The sequence below is a fragment of the Populus trichocarpa genome, chromosome 13, assembly GCF_000002775.5.
Source record: "Populus trichocarpa isolate Nisqually-1 chromosome 13, P.trichocarpa_v4.1, whole genome shotgun sequence".
Lineage (NCBI taxonomy): Eukaryota > Viridiplantae > Streptophyta > Magnoliopsida > Malpighiales > Salicaceae > Populus > Populus trichocarpa.
In genome coordinates this window covers 4325324-4343021 of record NC_037297.2, presented here as the reverse complement: position 1 = coordinate 4343021, position 17698 = coordinate 4325324, and the positions used below count along the sequence as shown (strand labels likewise).

At 34.0% G+C, this 17698-nt stretch overlaps 1 protein-coding gene across 2 annotated transcripts; it reads right to left on the bottom strand.

Moving 5' to 3' along the window:
* Window positions 1–2756: 2756 nt before the first annotated feature.
* LOC7489675 (TATA-box-binding protein 2) lies at window positions 2757–16945 on the bottom strand. Of its 2 annotated transcripts, XM_052446358.1 has the most exons (16): window positions 16253–16945; window positions 14620–14707; window positions 14466–14537; window positions 13737–13787; window positions 13196–13240; window positions 12978–13070; window positions 12551–12652; window positions 12389–12462; window positions 7917–8023; window positions 7561–7849; window positions 6502–6556; window positions 5998–6072; window positions 5706–5797; window positions 3996–4077; window positions 3373–3456; window positions 2757–3128 (listed from the first exon to the last, which is right to left on the bottom strand). In XM_052446358.1, the coding sequence occupies exons 1-16, from the start codon at window positions 16330–16332 to the stop codon at window positions 3003–3005; spliced, it is 1515 nt and encodes a 504-aa protein (XP_052302318.1). In that variant the 5' UTR covers window positions 16333–16945; the 3' UTR covers window positions 2757–3002. The 2 variants fall into 2 exon arrangements, with proteins under 2 accessions (XP_052302318.1, XP_002319167.3); XM_002319131.4 differs by lacking the exons at window positions 2757–3128; window positions 3373–3456; window positions 3996–4077; ... (3 more) ...; window positions 7561–7849; window positions 7917–8023 and adding an exon at window positions 11981–12298 and having other exon boundaries at window positions 16253–16942.
* Between the last annotated feature and the right edge of the window lie 753 nt (window positions 16946–17698).

Here is a 17698-nt window from a genome sequence, read left to right as displayed (position 1 = left end):
TTATTTAACAATGAGTTCATTAAGGTATTTTTAGGTGTTTTTAATTAAAAAAAAAGAGAGTTGAACACATGATTTGGAGGTCGAATGAGGCGAAACCTGACTTTTCATTCAATTGAAGTGCCCAAAGATCATACTAGTGAACAACGCGTGGTCTACTTGCTCATGCATTGTCTACCCATTTTAAACAAGAAAAAAGAGATGGCCAGGTACGCGGTCAGTCGTGACCTTGCATGCCCACACGTGTTTAACCTTCTTTGTTATAGACTAGACACACTAGGCCACTCAGGCACAAGTGTTTGTCCTTCTTTTTAAGGCCTTTATGACTTTTTATTTTTATTTTTTTCTTCTATTTTTATTAAAATTCATTAAAAATTAATTAAACTATATTAAGGATATTATCTCATAAACACTGTTCAAATTTTACTTAGTTTTTTAATAAGATCGTAGTGTTCTTTTTATAATATTAGTAATTTTTTTTTCACAACCCTTCATGCTTTAAAAAAAATCATTAATTTTTCTACATATATTTTTTATTATATAATAAAATAAAAAAATTAATTCAACCCATTAGAATCTATAACTCAGGTCGATGGTCTGGTGGGCTACCTAGGATTAACCTGATCTATTTTTTTTCCTTTGATGTTTTTTCTTTAGACCTTCCCAACCAACAAAGTCATGTTGATACAATTTTCATACGATTTAATTTAAAATTCAGACTAAATAGAGAGACAGACCAAGTTTAATGAGAATGCTAAAAAAAATTTATGTCTAGATATTATTTTGTTTACATTCCAAAAAAAATAATTTGGTGTAACCATCAACGACAGCGCGGGCAATAAACTAGCTATATTTTACATGCCAAAAAACAAAACCCTTCATATAAGAAAAAATTTGGTTTCATATACATTTTTATTCCTAAATGGTATTTTATTGGATTTTAAACTTTAGACTTTTTTTTTCATTTTTTAGAACTAATTTTAATATCTTCTTATAAAAATCAGTAATTTTAACACTTGAAGCAAATAATTGTTTGGACGGCTTTCCTGTTAATTTGCAATCCAACGAAGCGTGCAAAACGGTTGCCTAACACATGAAGTAAGAAATATTGCACTTTATTTCTTTTCTTTATAATTTGATACGGTTAAATCTTGAAGTAAATATGCTTCCTTTTTAGCTTTAAAGATTTAGATTTAATTTATTCAATACTATATATTAAAGTATGAATTATGAGTTGAAACAATTCGAATCAATTAAAATACCCTTGGTTTTTTATGAACTTAATATCTAAAATAGAAATCTTAGTAATTTTTATTATGAATTATTTTTCTAAAGAAATTTTATACTTTTTACGCTTATAATTTTTCCTTTTTTTCATTTAAGTAATTATTAGCTGTTGGATTTTCTTTTTTATAATTAGTCATAATTGTAATATTTTTTATTCCTTTACTTCAAGAAATCTAATACCTTTTCCGTTTTTTATTTTTTCTTTTATAATATTATTGCGTTTTTATTCTTTCTTATTAGGAATTTAAAACCTTTTTTTCATATATTTTGCCCACGAACTCTATAGATATCCAATCTTAGCCGTAGCTTTTGCTTCTGTCGGAGCTTGACAGTAGTTTTACGAGATTCAGAAGCTCAAAACCATGAGCTCTCTCAGACGGGATCTGCGTTCACAATTCAATGAACTTCTTGGGATGTGTTTTACTTGGTAAAAGAGCAAAAGACTTTTCCTGCACACATTTTTCCCTGCCCTATGAAGAAGTATGAAGAAAGCAAAGGCAGTACCGGTGGAGACTTTGGGCTCTCTTTCCTTGTTTCGACGGTGACTGGGCACAGGGCAGCATTGCTGTGAGAATAATGGCACTGTGGACAGGCTCATCCCAGCTACCTGCTACCTGCACACTGTAGGACACAGCAAGCAATCATTGTAAGAGCTAAGAGGTCATAAGTGTATGAATTATTGTACTTGCCGACAATAATGAGGTGGAGAATAAATGTATGTAGCTCAGGCCTTGAGTTATGATTCTGTCCATGCATATGCTAAAAAGTCCACAAGCATGCACCGTCTTCCCAACTCCATCACTGGCCTCAATACTTGAAAAGTAAAAGGTGCAAGAATATTTACAGCTTTAGATTCCTTTTGCACATATGCCTGACTTGACTAATTGGGGTTCAAGATGCAACTAAAACACACAGTAGAGATGAAAATCAGCAGATGATCATGGATACTTCGATTATAATTCAGAGAACAAAATCTTGGATTAGCACAAAAACCACTGGTTGTCTGTGTGGTTAACAAATGCCATACGAACAAGGAAAAAGAAAGTTGCCTAGCAGCACCACAGCTAAAACACGAGATTTTTCTTAAATTAGTGAAGGTTGCTGGAAATGGCACCATTAAATTCAGAAAGCATAAAATGGATATGTGTGTGTGATCGTTGTTCATGTGTGAGCGTGTAGCGATCAGTAAAAAATTGGCAACCAGCTGCATTTACATAGATCCATCTAAATCAACTTGCAGCATCATACAGGCAGGTTACACTTGTTAAATTTAAGCCATGAGAGAGGATTCGCCTCATTCTCTCACGATCAAGAAAGGGGAGTAGCATGAAAACAAGCAAGCAAACATCTTCACAATTAGAGCTTCATTCAAATCTAAGCATCGAGCTCTGGAAAATTTGCCAAATAAAATCATCGTATAAAGGAGAACTGGAAGAAAACCATCCAAGACCATCAACTTTTGATCAAAGGCATTATACGAGTATAAGTTCAAGCATTTGAATTTGAAAAGACAAACAAGAGCCTAGCACAATACTAAAGGTGCTGTGTTAGGTAAGTGTCTCGTTTACATGAGTTTATCCAGTACATAGAGGCAAACGAAAGAAAATCTAAGCAATTCACATTTGCATCAGAATACATCTATAAGATTTGGGCACCAAGAACTAGAAAAATCATATGTACTGAGCATGAGAATGTACAACTTCAACTTGGAATATATGTCATGGCTCTGATGATGGCCTCGCTAGATATTGTTGCCACTCTTCAGGCATTCCCTTTCTCATCCTCAGCATCCTTATTGCTGCACTTGTTAGGGGTATGGCAAGTATGTCATAATCTTTAGGGGCCTGCAAGATAAAGGGTAGAAATTCTTCATAAAATATTTCTTCTGTTCAGCTGATGAAACTTCATGTTTGGGTCAGTTTTACATTGATGATCATTGCCAAAAGTCATCTGGTTTTCGTTCAAAACGAGAATAAGGTAACGCTGCTTACTACTTGTAGCCACAACATGCAATATCACAGTTTTCCATGGACCGATACTTGAGTTACAACCATTTATTCTTGTAATAATATCAGAACTAAATAATACCTTGGGGACCTTACTCAGCTTCATGTTTGCTTCCTCTGGAGTTTTTTGACCCTTCTTTGAGTTGCATTTGGCACAAGCAGCAACCTGTTACAAGAGGAAGCAAGCCACCGAAACTGTGAAGAACTTCAAAATGCCAAAAGTAAAACTACATCAAGTTTTCAGTCTTCCTTTTCTTCTCTTGATTCCTTCCATGTCCTCCATACATTGTATGGCCATGGAGCTTATATGTGTTTCCATTATAATTAACCAGAAAGGGAAAATAAAAACACAAGTTTGAAAGTTAATTAACTGTTCCAACATACCATCAACACTAGCAGTACATAAGATACTGGATCATGTATACAGACAGATTTGACAATTAGTTGGAAGATCAATACCAGCAATGAATGCTTACAAAGTAATCCCAATAAGTTTGAAAGAATAAATCAAAAGGAAAGGGAAAGTAAGGACAGTCAAAGTTACCAAACAGATATAAGATTGTATTCTCTTATCGGCACGTTGTGGTGTCAAGAAACTCTTTCCTTTCTTTGATTTATGTTTCTCCTTTCAAATAATCTTTGTTTGCATAAAAAAAAAAAAAAAAGAAGAAGAAGATTTTCCTAGACTTGCAACTAGTATCTTACCAGATTTTCCCATTTCCATTCACCTCCTCGTGCAGTTGGCAGAACATGGTCAATGGTCAAGTTCTCGCGAGAAGAACAATACCTATTCACAAAGGGAGTATTAAATTAAACACTAAGAAACAATTAATTATGATCATGCATGCCACTAGTATATTTCTTCCTGTACATAATAACTTCATTCAGGATGGAAGGAAACAACAAGAAACTGTGGAAACAAAACAAAAACATCTGAAAGAAGTGCTTCCATCTTCCAAATGACATGGATCACAAACACATGCAAATCAATCAAAATACCAAGCACTTTTATTTTTTCCTCCTTTTCATTTTAAGTGAAGAAGAAATAATGATGACTTTTGTGTCCACCTAACAGCACAGATTTAATCTTCATCAAGAGGAACTTATCAATCAATATCCACATTAAAAAAAATCCAAAAGGATCTGATAGCCATGAAAAGGGAAAGAAAGATAAAGAAGCTCCATTTTTAGAACTCAGTTTGTAAAACTTGAGCATTTTTCCTTCACTTGCTAAATCATTGATTTTGCAAATTGGGAGTGATAATACTAACAAATTAGAAGTCCTCGGGTATTTTTTGATGTTGAATAACCTGGTTAAAGAAAATGACATTCTGGCCTACAAGTGACCCACAGCTCCACAATTATAATGCCATAGTGATTCATGATTCTATACACAAGTATACAACAATCACTACATAAACAGCCATTCATATGATTCTTCTCTGCATGGAGAATCTCATCCTAAAGTTTGAAAAGTATAGACTGCATAAAATTCAGCATTGAAAAAGTAATCCTTCATGAAACTTGCACTCATTTTAATGTCAAATGGCATATTTCTCTGTCTCGCCAATTGCATGCCAGTACCCAGAACCTTTTAGTATAGTAGCTCACTGGCTGGGATTATTCTGCAAATTCTAAAGTTTGCTGGGTTTTCTAAATGCATCATAAACACACAAGCATGGACCACATTGAGGGAACAAAGCAAACCAATTTATTAGCAGGTTTACTCATCCCCTGTAGATTAAGAGAGAACAAAGGCGTTTGTCCTCGTCACGCGGGTCATATGCATGTGTGTATAATGCAATCACTAGCTTATGTGTGTGTGATAGTAATGCACAAAGCTTTGAAATTAAGAGGAGTTTCGTAGGTTCACTGACTTTTAAAGATGACTTTATCTTCAAACTTGGCCACAAAAAGGGTATCTAGAGAGAGATTCATTAGGTTAAGATATATCTTCATGAAAGAAAGAACCATCTTTCTAACTTAATAATGAACAGGACTTTCAGTTAAACTTTTAAGAAACTTGAGAAGCATGGATATTGATTCCATTCCAGCAGGAAGCCCGCATAAAATTGAATCTTGAAATACTGGAAAAGAAGTTGTTAAATAAGAGGGGAGAGCATCTGCATTACTGTCAACTCCCAACAACAAGATTTTGGGTTTCTTCTTTCATATGCAAACACGTTTTCCCTACTATTGATACAGTGATTGTTTCCTTCCTACTACATGAGCGAAGAACCTAAGATGACTACGTTTCAAACAATTGAAAAAAACATATCCCAACGTGCTTACAGAGATCAAATCATCATCTAACTAAGCAGTAACATATGCAAATGCCATCTCACACAACACTTCAGTGTTTGTGTGTGTGAAGCAACAGATTAAACTTGAACTAATATGTCGCAGGCTACTTACTGACAAGTATAGTTGTCCCTATAAAGTATATTCTTGCGACTAAGGTTGCTTTTGATTCTTCTTCTCTTAACGACCTGTAGTAGATGTGGAACCTGAAAGCAGAAGTTTACAGTAAGTTTGAGTGGAACAGGAAGCAAGTGAAGAAGTAAGAACATTTTAGCAAGAAAAAGGTCGGACTTTGAGATAAAATTTTAAAAAAAATAATGATGAGAGAACAAAAATATATCCAGGAACTGCAAAGGGATGGATGGGAAAAGATAAATTAGATCATATGCGGCCCTCGAATTCTTACCCTTAATACAGCTGGTATGTAAAAGGATCCGCTTGGGGAATTTACAGCCTGATCATAATATTCTAGTACATCAGCCTGGAAACAGAATGGTAAAGAAATCAAAGACCAAATGTAAAGCATAACTTGTATGCAGTTGTGAGAGCATGTGTGCATGAGTTGGGGCTGGGAGGTGGGGGTGGGGGTAGGGGTAGGGGTAGGGGTGGGCGTTTTTAAGCTAAGAAAATAAAATGTGGTGTCAATATGTTTACAGAATAGCAGGAATGAGGGAATAAGTGGTATTGTTTCAGAAACAAGTTAGTCATAGCAATCATATCATGTACCAGTATGCTTCCCACCATGCTACATGATCATTCTTTGATAAGCTAAAAAACTAATTCGCATTGTCATTCTTTGATACAAAATTTGTGTGAGAAACTAACTGCATAAGCTGCAACCATGAACTACAAACTGTATATGACTGCTGTTCACAAATCTAAGTGTATTAGGGAGCCACATTGGTCCGACCTTCTCCATGAATTCCAAACATATAGCACGCCTCCAGCACACAACATTGACTGGCCTGGTGCAGGACAAGAACAATCAGATCCATGTACAAACATCTATCCAAATATTTCTAAATTGGTAGAAACAATAAAAAAAGGAAAAAGAACAGAAAGCGGCGATTGAATCAAGCATTTCCAGAAAAAGAACTTGTAGCTTCTGATCTTTCTGTCCTGTTCTACTGATGTTGAAATGAAGTGCAGTAAGGAAGCGGGATACAGAAGTTAAATGGAAACCCACAATCAACAAAGAGAAATGAGGTCAATGGGACTCTAAGATCAGCAGAAGGTTATTAACCATGTGCCAGAGAGGTTTTAAGAGACGTGTATCGGACACAACATTAACCCAAAGCTATTCTTTCTGCAAACACCGATCTTCCATTATTTGAAACTATCATTCTTAGAGGAATATGAACTACACTTCAGACTACAAGTCCACAAGCATTGCTACCCATTCTCAGTCAATCTTTGGCAAATCTAGAGCACAAGCAGAGCTTTGATGCAAAATATTCATAGCAAATCACATTTAAGTGATCGGCATATGTTCCAGTACAGTAGAATACTAAGCAGTATGCACCAAACTTCGATCACACTCGCTATTTCATCATAAAATCAGCTAGTGTAACTTGTCAAATGACATTCGCTTAAAACAATAACCTTTCGATCCATGAATTGTTATTCTATGTTTTGGGTTCAATTCATGATCAAACAGTAGGGGAAAAAGAATAAAAGAATTCTTAGATAACTGTCTAAAATGATTTAAACCAACACTTCAAGAAACCTACTCACTAGTTCAAAATAGCAAGCATCTCACGCATCATGCAGTGAAGCAGTCCATTTGTACACTAAAAACTGAACACAGAGCATGACATTAAATAAAGAATCCAATCAATATTATCAAACAAAGCAAAAAAAACAAATATCAATAATTATATAAAGAACCTAGTCAAACAAACAATAAAAAAATCGATACTAGCAAGTAAAAGAAGTAAAAGAATTATGTGGATTGAGAGACATGAGGTACCTGTAAGAGATATCCAAGACAAGGCCTCTAAAGCAAGCTAATTCATCCCTCTCATAATCTTCTTCACTATCATCATTAACCTCACTAACACTTTGACTTGCCTCAGTGTAAAAATGCTTGGGTTTCTTGCTCAAAGAAGAAGCAGCATATAACCTTGTACCACTAGTACCGAGAAACCTGATTTTTCTCTTCTGACTCTGAAATGATCTCAACCCACCAACAAAATCATTCCCAAGAAGTTTCCAGCTAGCCCCATCATTGTTAAACGGAAACTTCAAGCGACCATGTGCTGTAAATTGAGCCATCAGCTACTTTATACTACAAGAAACGAAAAGATTGGCAGAGAGGAAGAACACTGCTTTCTTGTTTGTGCTTTATAGATGTTAACGTGAGAAATGAGAAGTTGCTACAAGTCTTGATTGTGTAGGCATTTTGAAGGTTTTGGTTTCTTGGAAGTAAAAGAAAAGAAAAAATCTTCTCGGAAAAAAAAAAAAGTCTGCTTACGAGAAAAAACCGTTGCCACATGTTAATACACATGTGCCTTTCGTTCTCTTCTCTATTCCTCGAATATCTTCTTTGAATGTGGTTGAATTTACAAATCTGCCATTCTTTTGCTTCTTGATTTTGTTCAGTGCATGAGAATTTCACTTCAAATTTTGGACTTTTATTTGTCGACGAGAAAATGATTTCTTGATTTGTATGTGATCGCACTAAAAAACTTTAATTCTTCAATATATATATATATATATATCGTGGGACTCAACCCACGCGGCCAAGCTGCATGGCCACATAGGTTGTGCCCACGCGGCCAGCACACTCTTTTATTTTTATTATTATTAAAAACCCTTTTATTTTTATGTTTTTAAAATATTTTTAAAAAAATTAATTTTTTTTTCTTTGCCTTTAAATTAATTTGTTTTTTAATGATTTTAATGAATTTTAACATTAAAAATAAATTTTAAAAAATAAAAAATATATTTTTAAACAAAAAAATACTTTAAAAATCAACTATTAACATAATACCAAATAAATTGTAAATTAAGCATGTTTAAATTAAATATATATTTTTTTGCTGATAATTTCTTTCTAGGCATATGCCAACTTTGATAGGCAGGAAATTCAATGCAGAGGTAGGCACCACCCCCTTTCTACATCAATTGCAATTAGGGTAACTTTGTGCTAGCACAGCTGCTCAACTCCTCCTTCATTTTATTCCTCTTGTGTACATTTACTGATTTAAGACCCAGGAGTCCCATTGAAAGACCTGCCCTTTGAAGTCCACATGCCAGCAAAGGACGCAGCCAAGGGAAATCTCAGCTCTGTACCGGCAACTCTCTCTCTTTTCAACTTTGCTATGTTTTCCATCCACAGGACAAAACAAGATGGTTAACTTGTAAAATTATATAATTTTATAAATTAATATGTACATGATATATAAAATTAGATTAAAAATTTAAAAATTAACAAACTCGATCAAACTCGGTTAAATCAGTAAGCTCGGATTGAGTTTACGAACAAAAATATAAAAATTAATTAACTCCCCTCCCCTTCAGGTCATTGCTCACTCCCCAGTCCCAATCTCCCCTTTTCCCTTTATCTTTTCTCAAAACTCAAGTTATCCATGGTTCCACAACTTTCATTCTCTCTCTCTCTCTCTCTCTCTCTCTCTCAAAACACTCATTTCTTTTCTTTACTTGGTTTGCCTTCCTCAAGTCTCCACTCTTCATCTTCTATGCTCTCGCGTCTTGCCTCTCTGTATCGGGTTTTTTTTCTTGACATACTTGATTCTTGAAGACTTGTTTCTAGAGATGGGTTTGCTGTAAATTATTTAATAGACTCAAGTTATCAATAGACTTCTTTCCCATAATTGGGACATCCTATATAGAAATAAGAGGCAACTTAAGTGACTGGTAAAGATCATTCAAAAGGAATATATAAAGACACGTTGCTCGTTCATATATTTTCCTCTATGATAGATTTCTATTTGACTACAATTTAAAACATTTAGTCACGAGGAATAACAACCAAGATGAAGATAATGAGATTGGTTTTAGTAATAGATTTTTTATTTTAGGTTTGTTAATTTTTAGTTAATGAAATTTTTTAAACATAATTATATTGTATTGTATTTTTGAGTTATTTAAACCATTTAAGAATTTTTATTTGAATTATATATTTTAAGGTGTTTAGATTTTTATATTGTTTATTTTAATTGTTATAATATTATTTATTAATTAATTAAAATTGTTAATATATAATTAATTAAAATATTTTATTTATGATTTTATCCAAATTTATTACAACAATATCTTAATGGCGTGAGGGAATCACTATTCCCCCACACCTAAATCACTGTGGATTACAAGTAATCCACAGTGATTCTTCTCCTTCCCTTTTTTTTTTTGCTAACTTTTCCTTTTTTTTTCTTTTTTTTCAAATTTTTTTTTCAACTTTCCTAATTTTTCTTTTTTTTTCGTTTATCTTTTCTTTTGTTTTTTCAAAATTATTTTTGTTGATTTTATTTTTTAAATATTGGCCTGGTTAAAATTTTTGCTTTGTAATTTTTTTCTTTAAAATATTGTGGATTGCTGCGATGTTTTTCCACATTGTTTTTCTATTTTATTTCTTTATTTTTCAAAATTATATTTGTCGATTTTTTTTTAATATGGAGCTGATTGAGAATTTAGTTTTGTAATTTTTTTTCTTTAAAACATTGTTGATTGCTATAGTGTTTCTCCGCATGGTTTTTTTTATGATTTTCTCCGAAATTATCTTTTTTTATTTTATTTTTTAATATTGAGCTGGTTAAAAATTACAGTTACAATATGTGAGGAAAGCACTGTAACTTTCCTCGAAACTTACTGTTGGTTGCTACAGTGTTTTTTCTCACATGGTTTTTGTTATGTTTTTCCTTAAAATTATCTTTGTCAATTTTATTTTTTAAATATTAAGCTGGTTAAGAATTGCAATTACAAGTAAATACAAGTTTTTCCTCACAAAACACTATGAATTGATACAGTTTTTCCTCACATGATTTTTTTCCAGTTTCTTTTGTGTTTTCTTTTTTTATAATATTTTTTTTCAAAATTATCTTCGTCGATTTTATTTTTTTAAATATTGAGTTGGTTAAAATTTAACTTTGTAATAAAGCTTAATCATGTAGGGAAAGCATTGTAGCTTTGCTCATAAAACATTGTGGATTGCTACAATGTCTCTCCGCGTAGTTTTTTTGTTATAATTTTTTTCAAATTATCTTTTTCAATTTTATTTTTTTAATATTGAGTTGTTTGTGAATTACAATTACAGGTCATTACAAATAAGGCTAAATCATGTGGGGAAGCACCGTAGCTTTCATCACAAAACAATGTGAATTGCTACAATGTTTCCAACATGATTTTTTTTCCTTTTTTTTGGTGTTTGTTTTTTTTTTCTAAAATTATCTCTATCGATTTTTTTTTAATATTGAGCCGATTAAGAATTTAACTTTGTTATTTTTTTTCTTTAAAACACTGTGAATTGTTGCAGTGTTTTTCCAAGTGATTTTTTTATAATTTTTTCCAAAATTATCTTTGTCGATTTTTTTTTGAATACTGAGTTGGTTAAGAATTATAATTACAATAAAGCTAAATCATATGTGGAAAGCGTTGTAGTTTTTCTCACAAAACACTGTGGATTGCTACAATATTTCTTTAAATAGTTTTTTAGTTTATTTTATTGGGAAAAGCGCTATAGTTTTCCTCGCAAAATATTATCAATTGCTGCAACGTTTTTTCTCATAGGTTTTTTTCCTTCCAAAATTATCTTTGTTGGTTTTTTTTTTAATATTAAGTTGGTAGAGAATTTAGCTTTGTAATTTTTTTTGCTTTTTATTAACTGAAAAGTTAAATCATGTGGCGAAAGCACTGTATCTTTCCTCACAAAACACTGTAGATTGCTACAAATCATTTTGTTCAGTCTCTAAGTTTTTGATCACCAACACAATTTTTTTTTCCGTCATGAAATATTTGCTTCATCACAACTTTAATTTCTATTACTTATCTAGCACTGGTTCACAATTATAACAATATCAAATATATTTATTTTATAAACCCGCGACAACACGCGGGCAAGTCATCTCGTATTATATATTCCTTGTCATGTTAAATAACAACAAAATAACAGAACAAAAATACTAATCACCAGCTAAAAAGTTAACGAAAATGTTGAGACTCGAGAGCGTGCTCATCAAAGTAACATACGACTTATCAAACCACAAACATCTGTGATATATTCTGAACAAATAGCCACCATTGCACAGGTTGTCCGGTTGATCAACATCTTATCAGAGATAGATCTCTCATTGGTCATTACTGTACAATTTAAGTTTCGCGAGGTAGATATAACTAAATAAACATGAACAGTAAGAATGTTAGAAACACGGTTCGAGTCAAAATTGGAACTAAGTTTTTAACATTAAAATTATCCAAGTGTAATCCGCATTGGCTAAAAAACAAAAAACATGTTATTCAGTCCCACGCCCTTCCCTTGCAACTCCTACGCGCCTCACTAATTACACATTACAAAAGCACTTTCCCCCAGGACACACCCACGTTCGGTGGGTAAGAGACCAAACACATTAGAATACAGCGACAGACCCGGAGCCATGAAGGCTGTGTCACAGCTTCACATATGCACACACTTGGACCCACATCATCCATGACTATCCACAATAACACCAAAGGCCCATTTCAATATGTATCTGCAAACCAATAGAAAAGACATACAGATTAAGCATTATAAGAGTTAAATGATCAGTTATAAAGCAGGGCACAGAGATTGAGAGGTATACCATTGCTGGACTTTCCTGAACTCTGTAAGGACAGGGTATATATTTTCAAAGGCTGTGTATGTCTCCTCTCTCACCTAAAATGTCAAACAAAAAGAAGTATCAGCAACCAAACTCCATCAGTATGCAGATCACAGATGATGAACAAGAGATCTTTGGATTTACCTTGGCTCCAGTGATCACAATTTTTCCAGAGACAAAAATAAGGAGCACAATCTTTGGTTGTTTCATGCGATATATTAGACCCGGAAAGAGTTCAGGTTCATACTGCATAAATAGATCACAACTAAGGCTTATACTGCATAAATACAACACAAGTCCTACACAAAGCACATCCTTTAGACTTCATACTTGCACAAGTACAGCACAAGAGTTTTAAAATTCACACTAATCGAATAAAATACAGGCACAAGAGTAAGGCTCTGTTTGGCAGCAACAGCTGCTGAAAGTGATATTAGTAAAACACAATTTCTGCTGTATACTTTCGACTCCCTTAAGCAGTAAGACCCATAAACGTAAAGCTATTTAAAGCAGCCCTCTTCCCGCTAGGCCAAATGGAGCCTCTGTTCAGCAGATTATGGCTTTTACTTACACTTGAGAAAGCACCATGGGAGTATGCGAGCCCTTCAAGTCTAATGGGGAACTTGACATCACAAGAGCCAACAATATTCTGAATCTTGAAGTCCTGGCAGTTGCAATGCGGAAATTTAAGCAAGAAAGGAACTTCAAAAGACAACAGCTCAAATTAACCAGAAGAAACTTGTCCGTGTGTGTGCACAAGAGAGAGAGAGAGAGAGAGAGTAATGACACCTTAAATTTGGCAGCAAAGCCAAGCTTTTGGATAATTCGAGCATACTGGGGAAAAAATAGATTCAATTTTGAATGAGAATCTTGTCAAAATAAAAGCATTTCAAGAAAAAACATGCAAGTCCTGTTATACTTGTCACACATCTCCATTCTTCACTTCAGTCTATGGTTTCACTCTTCCATGAAAAACAACAGAATGCATTTATTTGTTGGAGAATACTACAGAATAATGTTTCCCACATGATGAATATGGAAAGGTCCACCAAAAATCTTCCTACCGAAGGGTATTTGTGTGTCACAAGAAATTTATAAATGAATATCTAGTTGTGATATATTGTTTACCAAACGGAAGATAGAGAAAACTAGATTTAGTTTTAGGAGGAAATTGTTAGAGACCATCCTGAAATAAATATATTGAAAAATAAGGATAAAAAGTTTCTGTTTGGAAGGAAGTGGTACAAATTAACATTGGAGTCAACTTTCCTTCTTTGTGAAAAGATTTTACAGAAAACATACTAATTATCCTCAACGAAGAAGGCAATACCTTTCTCGCAGCCAGTTTAGATTGCTGTTCGCTCTTGGCACCTGTGCACACCTGATACAGCAGGAAAACAAACTCTTTCAGACAAAGGACTACAGGATATCACCAAAATATACATAAGTAGAATTAGCACCACACAATGATTTTGGCTATGATACTGATAACCCACAATCTTCAATAAAAGCAAAACTCAGAAACCTTCCAGAGTTTAAACAGAATAATACAATATTCAGCACCTCAACTCAACTGAACATCATTCACAAACTGGATAAATTGTTGGAATGCACCCTTTTCATCATTCAGTTTCGATATGGGCCTAAACTTTTTATAAGCCATTGTAATGCTAGATCAGTATTTAATTATTTATCACTTCAATCAGCAGCAGTTTTTTGAACCACCTAAATCACTCCTCACTCCCAAAACTTCATTCCAATCACCATTCCACATCAATGCAACTATGGGTACAAGCTTGGTAAGGCCAGGCCATCTCAAATAACCATCCCTTAATTTATCATCAATAGACTTAAATCTATCCTTAAATATTATATAGTTCTTTCCTGCAGTTCTCCGCATGACTTTTCTCAATTACACAACACTCATGTCACAATGTTCCAGTTCAAGCAACGTTCATTGAAACCATTGGTAATATAACAAATCCATGTAGCATACATTGAAAGCAACAGCCAATATACAGCCATCAGTAAGCATAACTTTCAGAAGCAGATAACTCACCATCTTGCCAGAGGCAAAAATCAATGCTGTAGTTTTTGGTTCCCTAATCCGCATGATGACTGCAGCAAAACGCTGGATGAACATGCATAAAAGGTGAGGGACCACATAGACCAAAAGCAACAGAGTTTGTATCTGGAAGTTATCACAGGCATACCTTGGGATTATATTCTGCATTACGGGCTTGCAGGGCAATTTGCTTAAGTTCCAGCTTGCAATCCAAGTTCACTGTTGAAACAATGTTCCTAAAAGTACAGGGTTGAAACCATAACCATAAAATGTCAAAATTTAACATAGATTACTCAATATTGATGAATCATTTTTGAAGGAAAAGAAAGAATATGGTGAGCCGAAAACAAAATAAAGCATGGGAAAAGACAGTGGAATGTCAAATCTAAATAGTGTCAAACAAAGCCACTTCTTGACATTTATCTTCATATTGAGAGAAACAAAGTCAAAGCTGAATTCAAAAGTGAGAAACACAGCAATTTTATACAATCTCTCCGATGTATAATAACTCAATACCTCTATTTGAGCTCCATACCTCCTGATACCAGGTTAAAATTCAAAGTTATAACACAACCAAGACCACATATTTGTTATAGATGATTTTAGCTGTGAGGTAATGTATCAAATTAACAAAAAGACCTCTCTCCGACGAACTAACGAGGCATAGTACAAAAAGACATGGTTTTTAAACTTTTTAGCTGCCACATGTAAACCAGAAAAGGTGCAAAAGATCCTCAACTTCCTGGAAACTTGCCTCTAGCTTAACAGAAGTAAAAATAGTTCAAATGGCTCCAAAGCAGCAGCGGAAAATTAATTGACAAATACAGAAAACTATGTTTTCTATTTTATATATTTATTATCTCTCATTGTAACAGGCAGATTATAACATGTAAATAACAAACCATATAACTTTATCCTCTAGAGGTAAGCCACAGAATCTGGAACTGTGGCCTAGCAAAGAAGGCTCTATGATTGTAGTAGGCGAGCAATGCCATTTCAAGCTTGATTTAAGTCACTTTTTATGCGAGTTTCTAATAAAATCTGTAATAATTTAAATTCTTTCTTATGCCTCCAGGATGAGACAAACATAAACTTGTTCGACTCTACCTGTAAAACTCCTTTTGCATTGTCAAAATCTAGTCAGGGAACAACTTCCTATTGCAAGCAAAGATCATCACATGCAAATCTGTTTTATAAAGCTTCAACTTTTAATTGAGAACAACTTCATTCCATGTAGAAAACAACAATTTTCCATATGATAAATCATCATAAAAATAAACAAGAAATAACAAGCATGCTGCTCAAGTTTATTATTCAAGAAAGGTTCATTTACAACTGCACGTTGGCAAACAAATCCCACTTCTTCTCTTCCGCTTCTCATTCACAATATTTAACAAACATCAAACGAAGGTTCTTTTCCTTTGACTACTACATACGTGAAAAAAACCCAGCTCCACCGCTGAAGCCTTCCCCAGTGTTAAGCCCTAAGCACTGATCAACTTACATCAAAAAAACACTTCACAGCCTTCAAAAAGCTATTACAAACAACATAATCGCACTCACTACTTTCTTCTCCTTCCAATTTATAAACATCACCACAACCACACAAGCCTTATTTTAGGAAAATCAAACAAACACAACTGCAATCAACCCAAAAAAACGCAAAGCTTCCACAAATTCTTCACATCACCTAGATCAAAACACACATGTAGGCATACCCAAAATACAAATATAAAGCAAATAGCTTTGATTTATGGAAAGAAAAAGGCAAAGGGACTTACTGGAGGGTGGGAACAATGCCAGAAGGATGCTTGGAGAGATCCACTGGCTGGCTACCTTCCAAGCCTCCTTGCTCTGCCATTTCTTCCTTTTGTGTTCCACACTACCCCAATAATCCCTCAACAAAAACACTATCAATTTTTTTTTTGTTTTGGTTCCTCTTTTCACACCAAAAAACTAGGTTTTTTTTATCTAGGTTTGTCCTTTGACGACTAAAAAATAAACTTTTATATCTGGGTTTTTGTTTCAACAGCTAAAAACTGAATCTTCTTATCTGGGTTTTCGATTTCACAGCCAAAAAAGATGAATCCAACCTCATTAATTAATAAAAAACACAGATCTAACCAAAAAGATTCAATTTTGAACTGTTTAGTCCCAACCCAGTTAACAAAACCCTGAATCAAGCGAAAAATAAGGTAAATCTAGGGTTTGTTCAAAGATTAAAGACCCAAAAGTTAGAGCTTTAAAAGGAAAAAAAAAATTAGAAAGAAAATAAAGAGAGAGGGAAGAATTTAAAAAAAGTTTCTTTTATAGGTTTTGATCTAAAAGAGAGAAAGATATAAATGAGAGAGATTTGAGGGCTGCGTTGTTTTGGGTTTGGATTTTGGTCTGGTATGGTCTTATCCTCTAATTATGAGAGAGAGAGAGAGAGGGGCAGGCAGGTGATGGAGCTGGCGGATGGTGAGGGGGGGTTTTGTACCCTGGCTAGGGTTATTTATAGGGGTGACTGGTTAATGGGACCTTGATCCGGTAATGGGCTTGAGGTTACCGGGTGGTGCCGGTTGGAAGGGTAAGGTTGGGAAATTGGGGAAGTTTTGTGAGTTTACTGTTTTAGCCTCCATATGGGTTTCTTTGCGTGGTCAGTTATGCAGGGTGTCGTTGGAAGTTTGGAGGGTTGATGGTTCTAGACACGTGGACGGTGAGATTGTGGTGGCGTGATAGATTTGTCGAGCAGAAGGGTGTGGGTCCCAGATGATGATGATAGTATGATGCCTCTGGAAGCACCACACCCTATAGTGGAAGACCTCCACTCGGTTTCATCCGATTTTTTCAGTCTTTCTTTTCCACGGAGAGTGAGCTCTCGGTCTTAATAACGATCCTGGTTTAAGAATAAAGTTTTTGCTCTCTTTCAAATAAAATAAAAATGATAGCAATAATCATTAACTAATTAAGTGATATCTAGTCGATTTTATAAATAAAATTATATTTTATATTATTATTTAGCATTCGAAAAAAATTATTTTCTTACAAATATATTAGTTTCTTACATGCTAGTAAAATTGGTTTAAAAACACCATACTAATAAAGACAAAAAAATAAATCAAGTGACTCTTCAAGAGAAAATTCTGTTCTAAGACTAGTCGTTTTCGGTTTAAAGGAATGGATAATAGAAATACTCATTATTTGTAATATACATACATACACATACATACATATATGTGAGTTAA

Coding starts and splice junctions, on each gene's coding strand:
- LOC7489675 (XM_052446358.1), bottom strand. CDS start 16,332: ATGGCAGAGCAAGGAGGCTTGGAAGGTAGCCAGCCAGTGGATCTCTCC. Junction 14,538..14,619: donor ATGCAGAATATAATCCCAAG/GTATGCCTGTGA, acceptor ATGTTCATCCAG/CGTTTTGCTGCAGTCATCAT. Junction 8,024..12,388: donor TTCAGGAAAGTCCAGCAATG/GTATACCTCTCA, acceptor GATTTTTTCTTT/TCTTTTACTTCCAAGAAACC.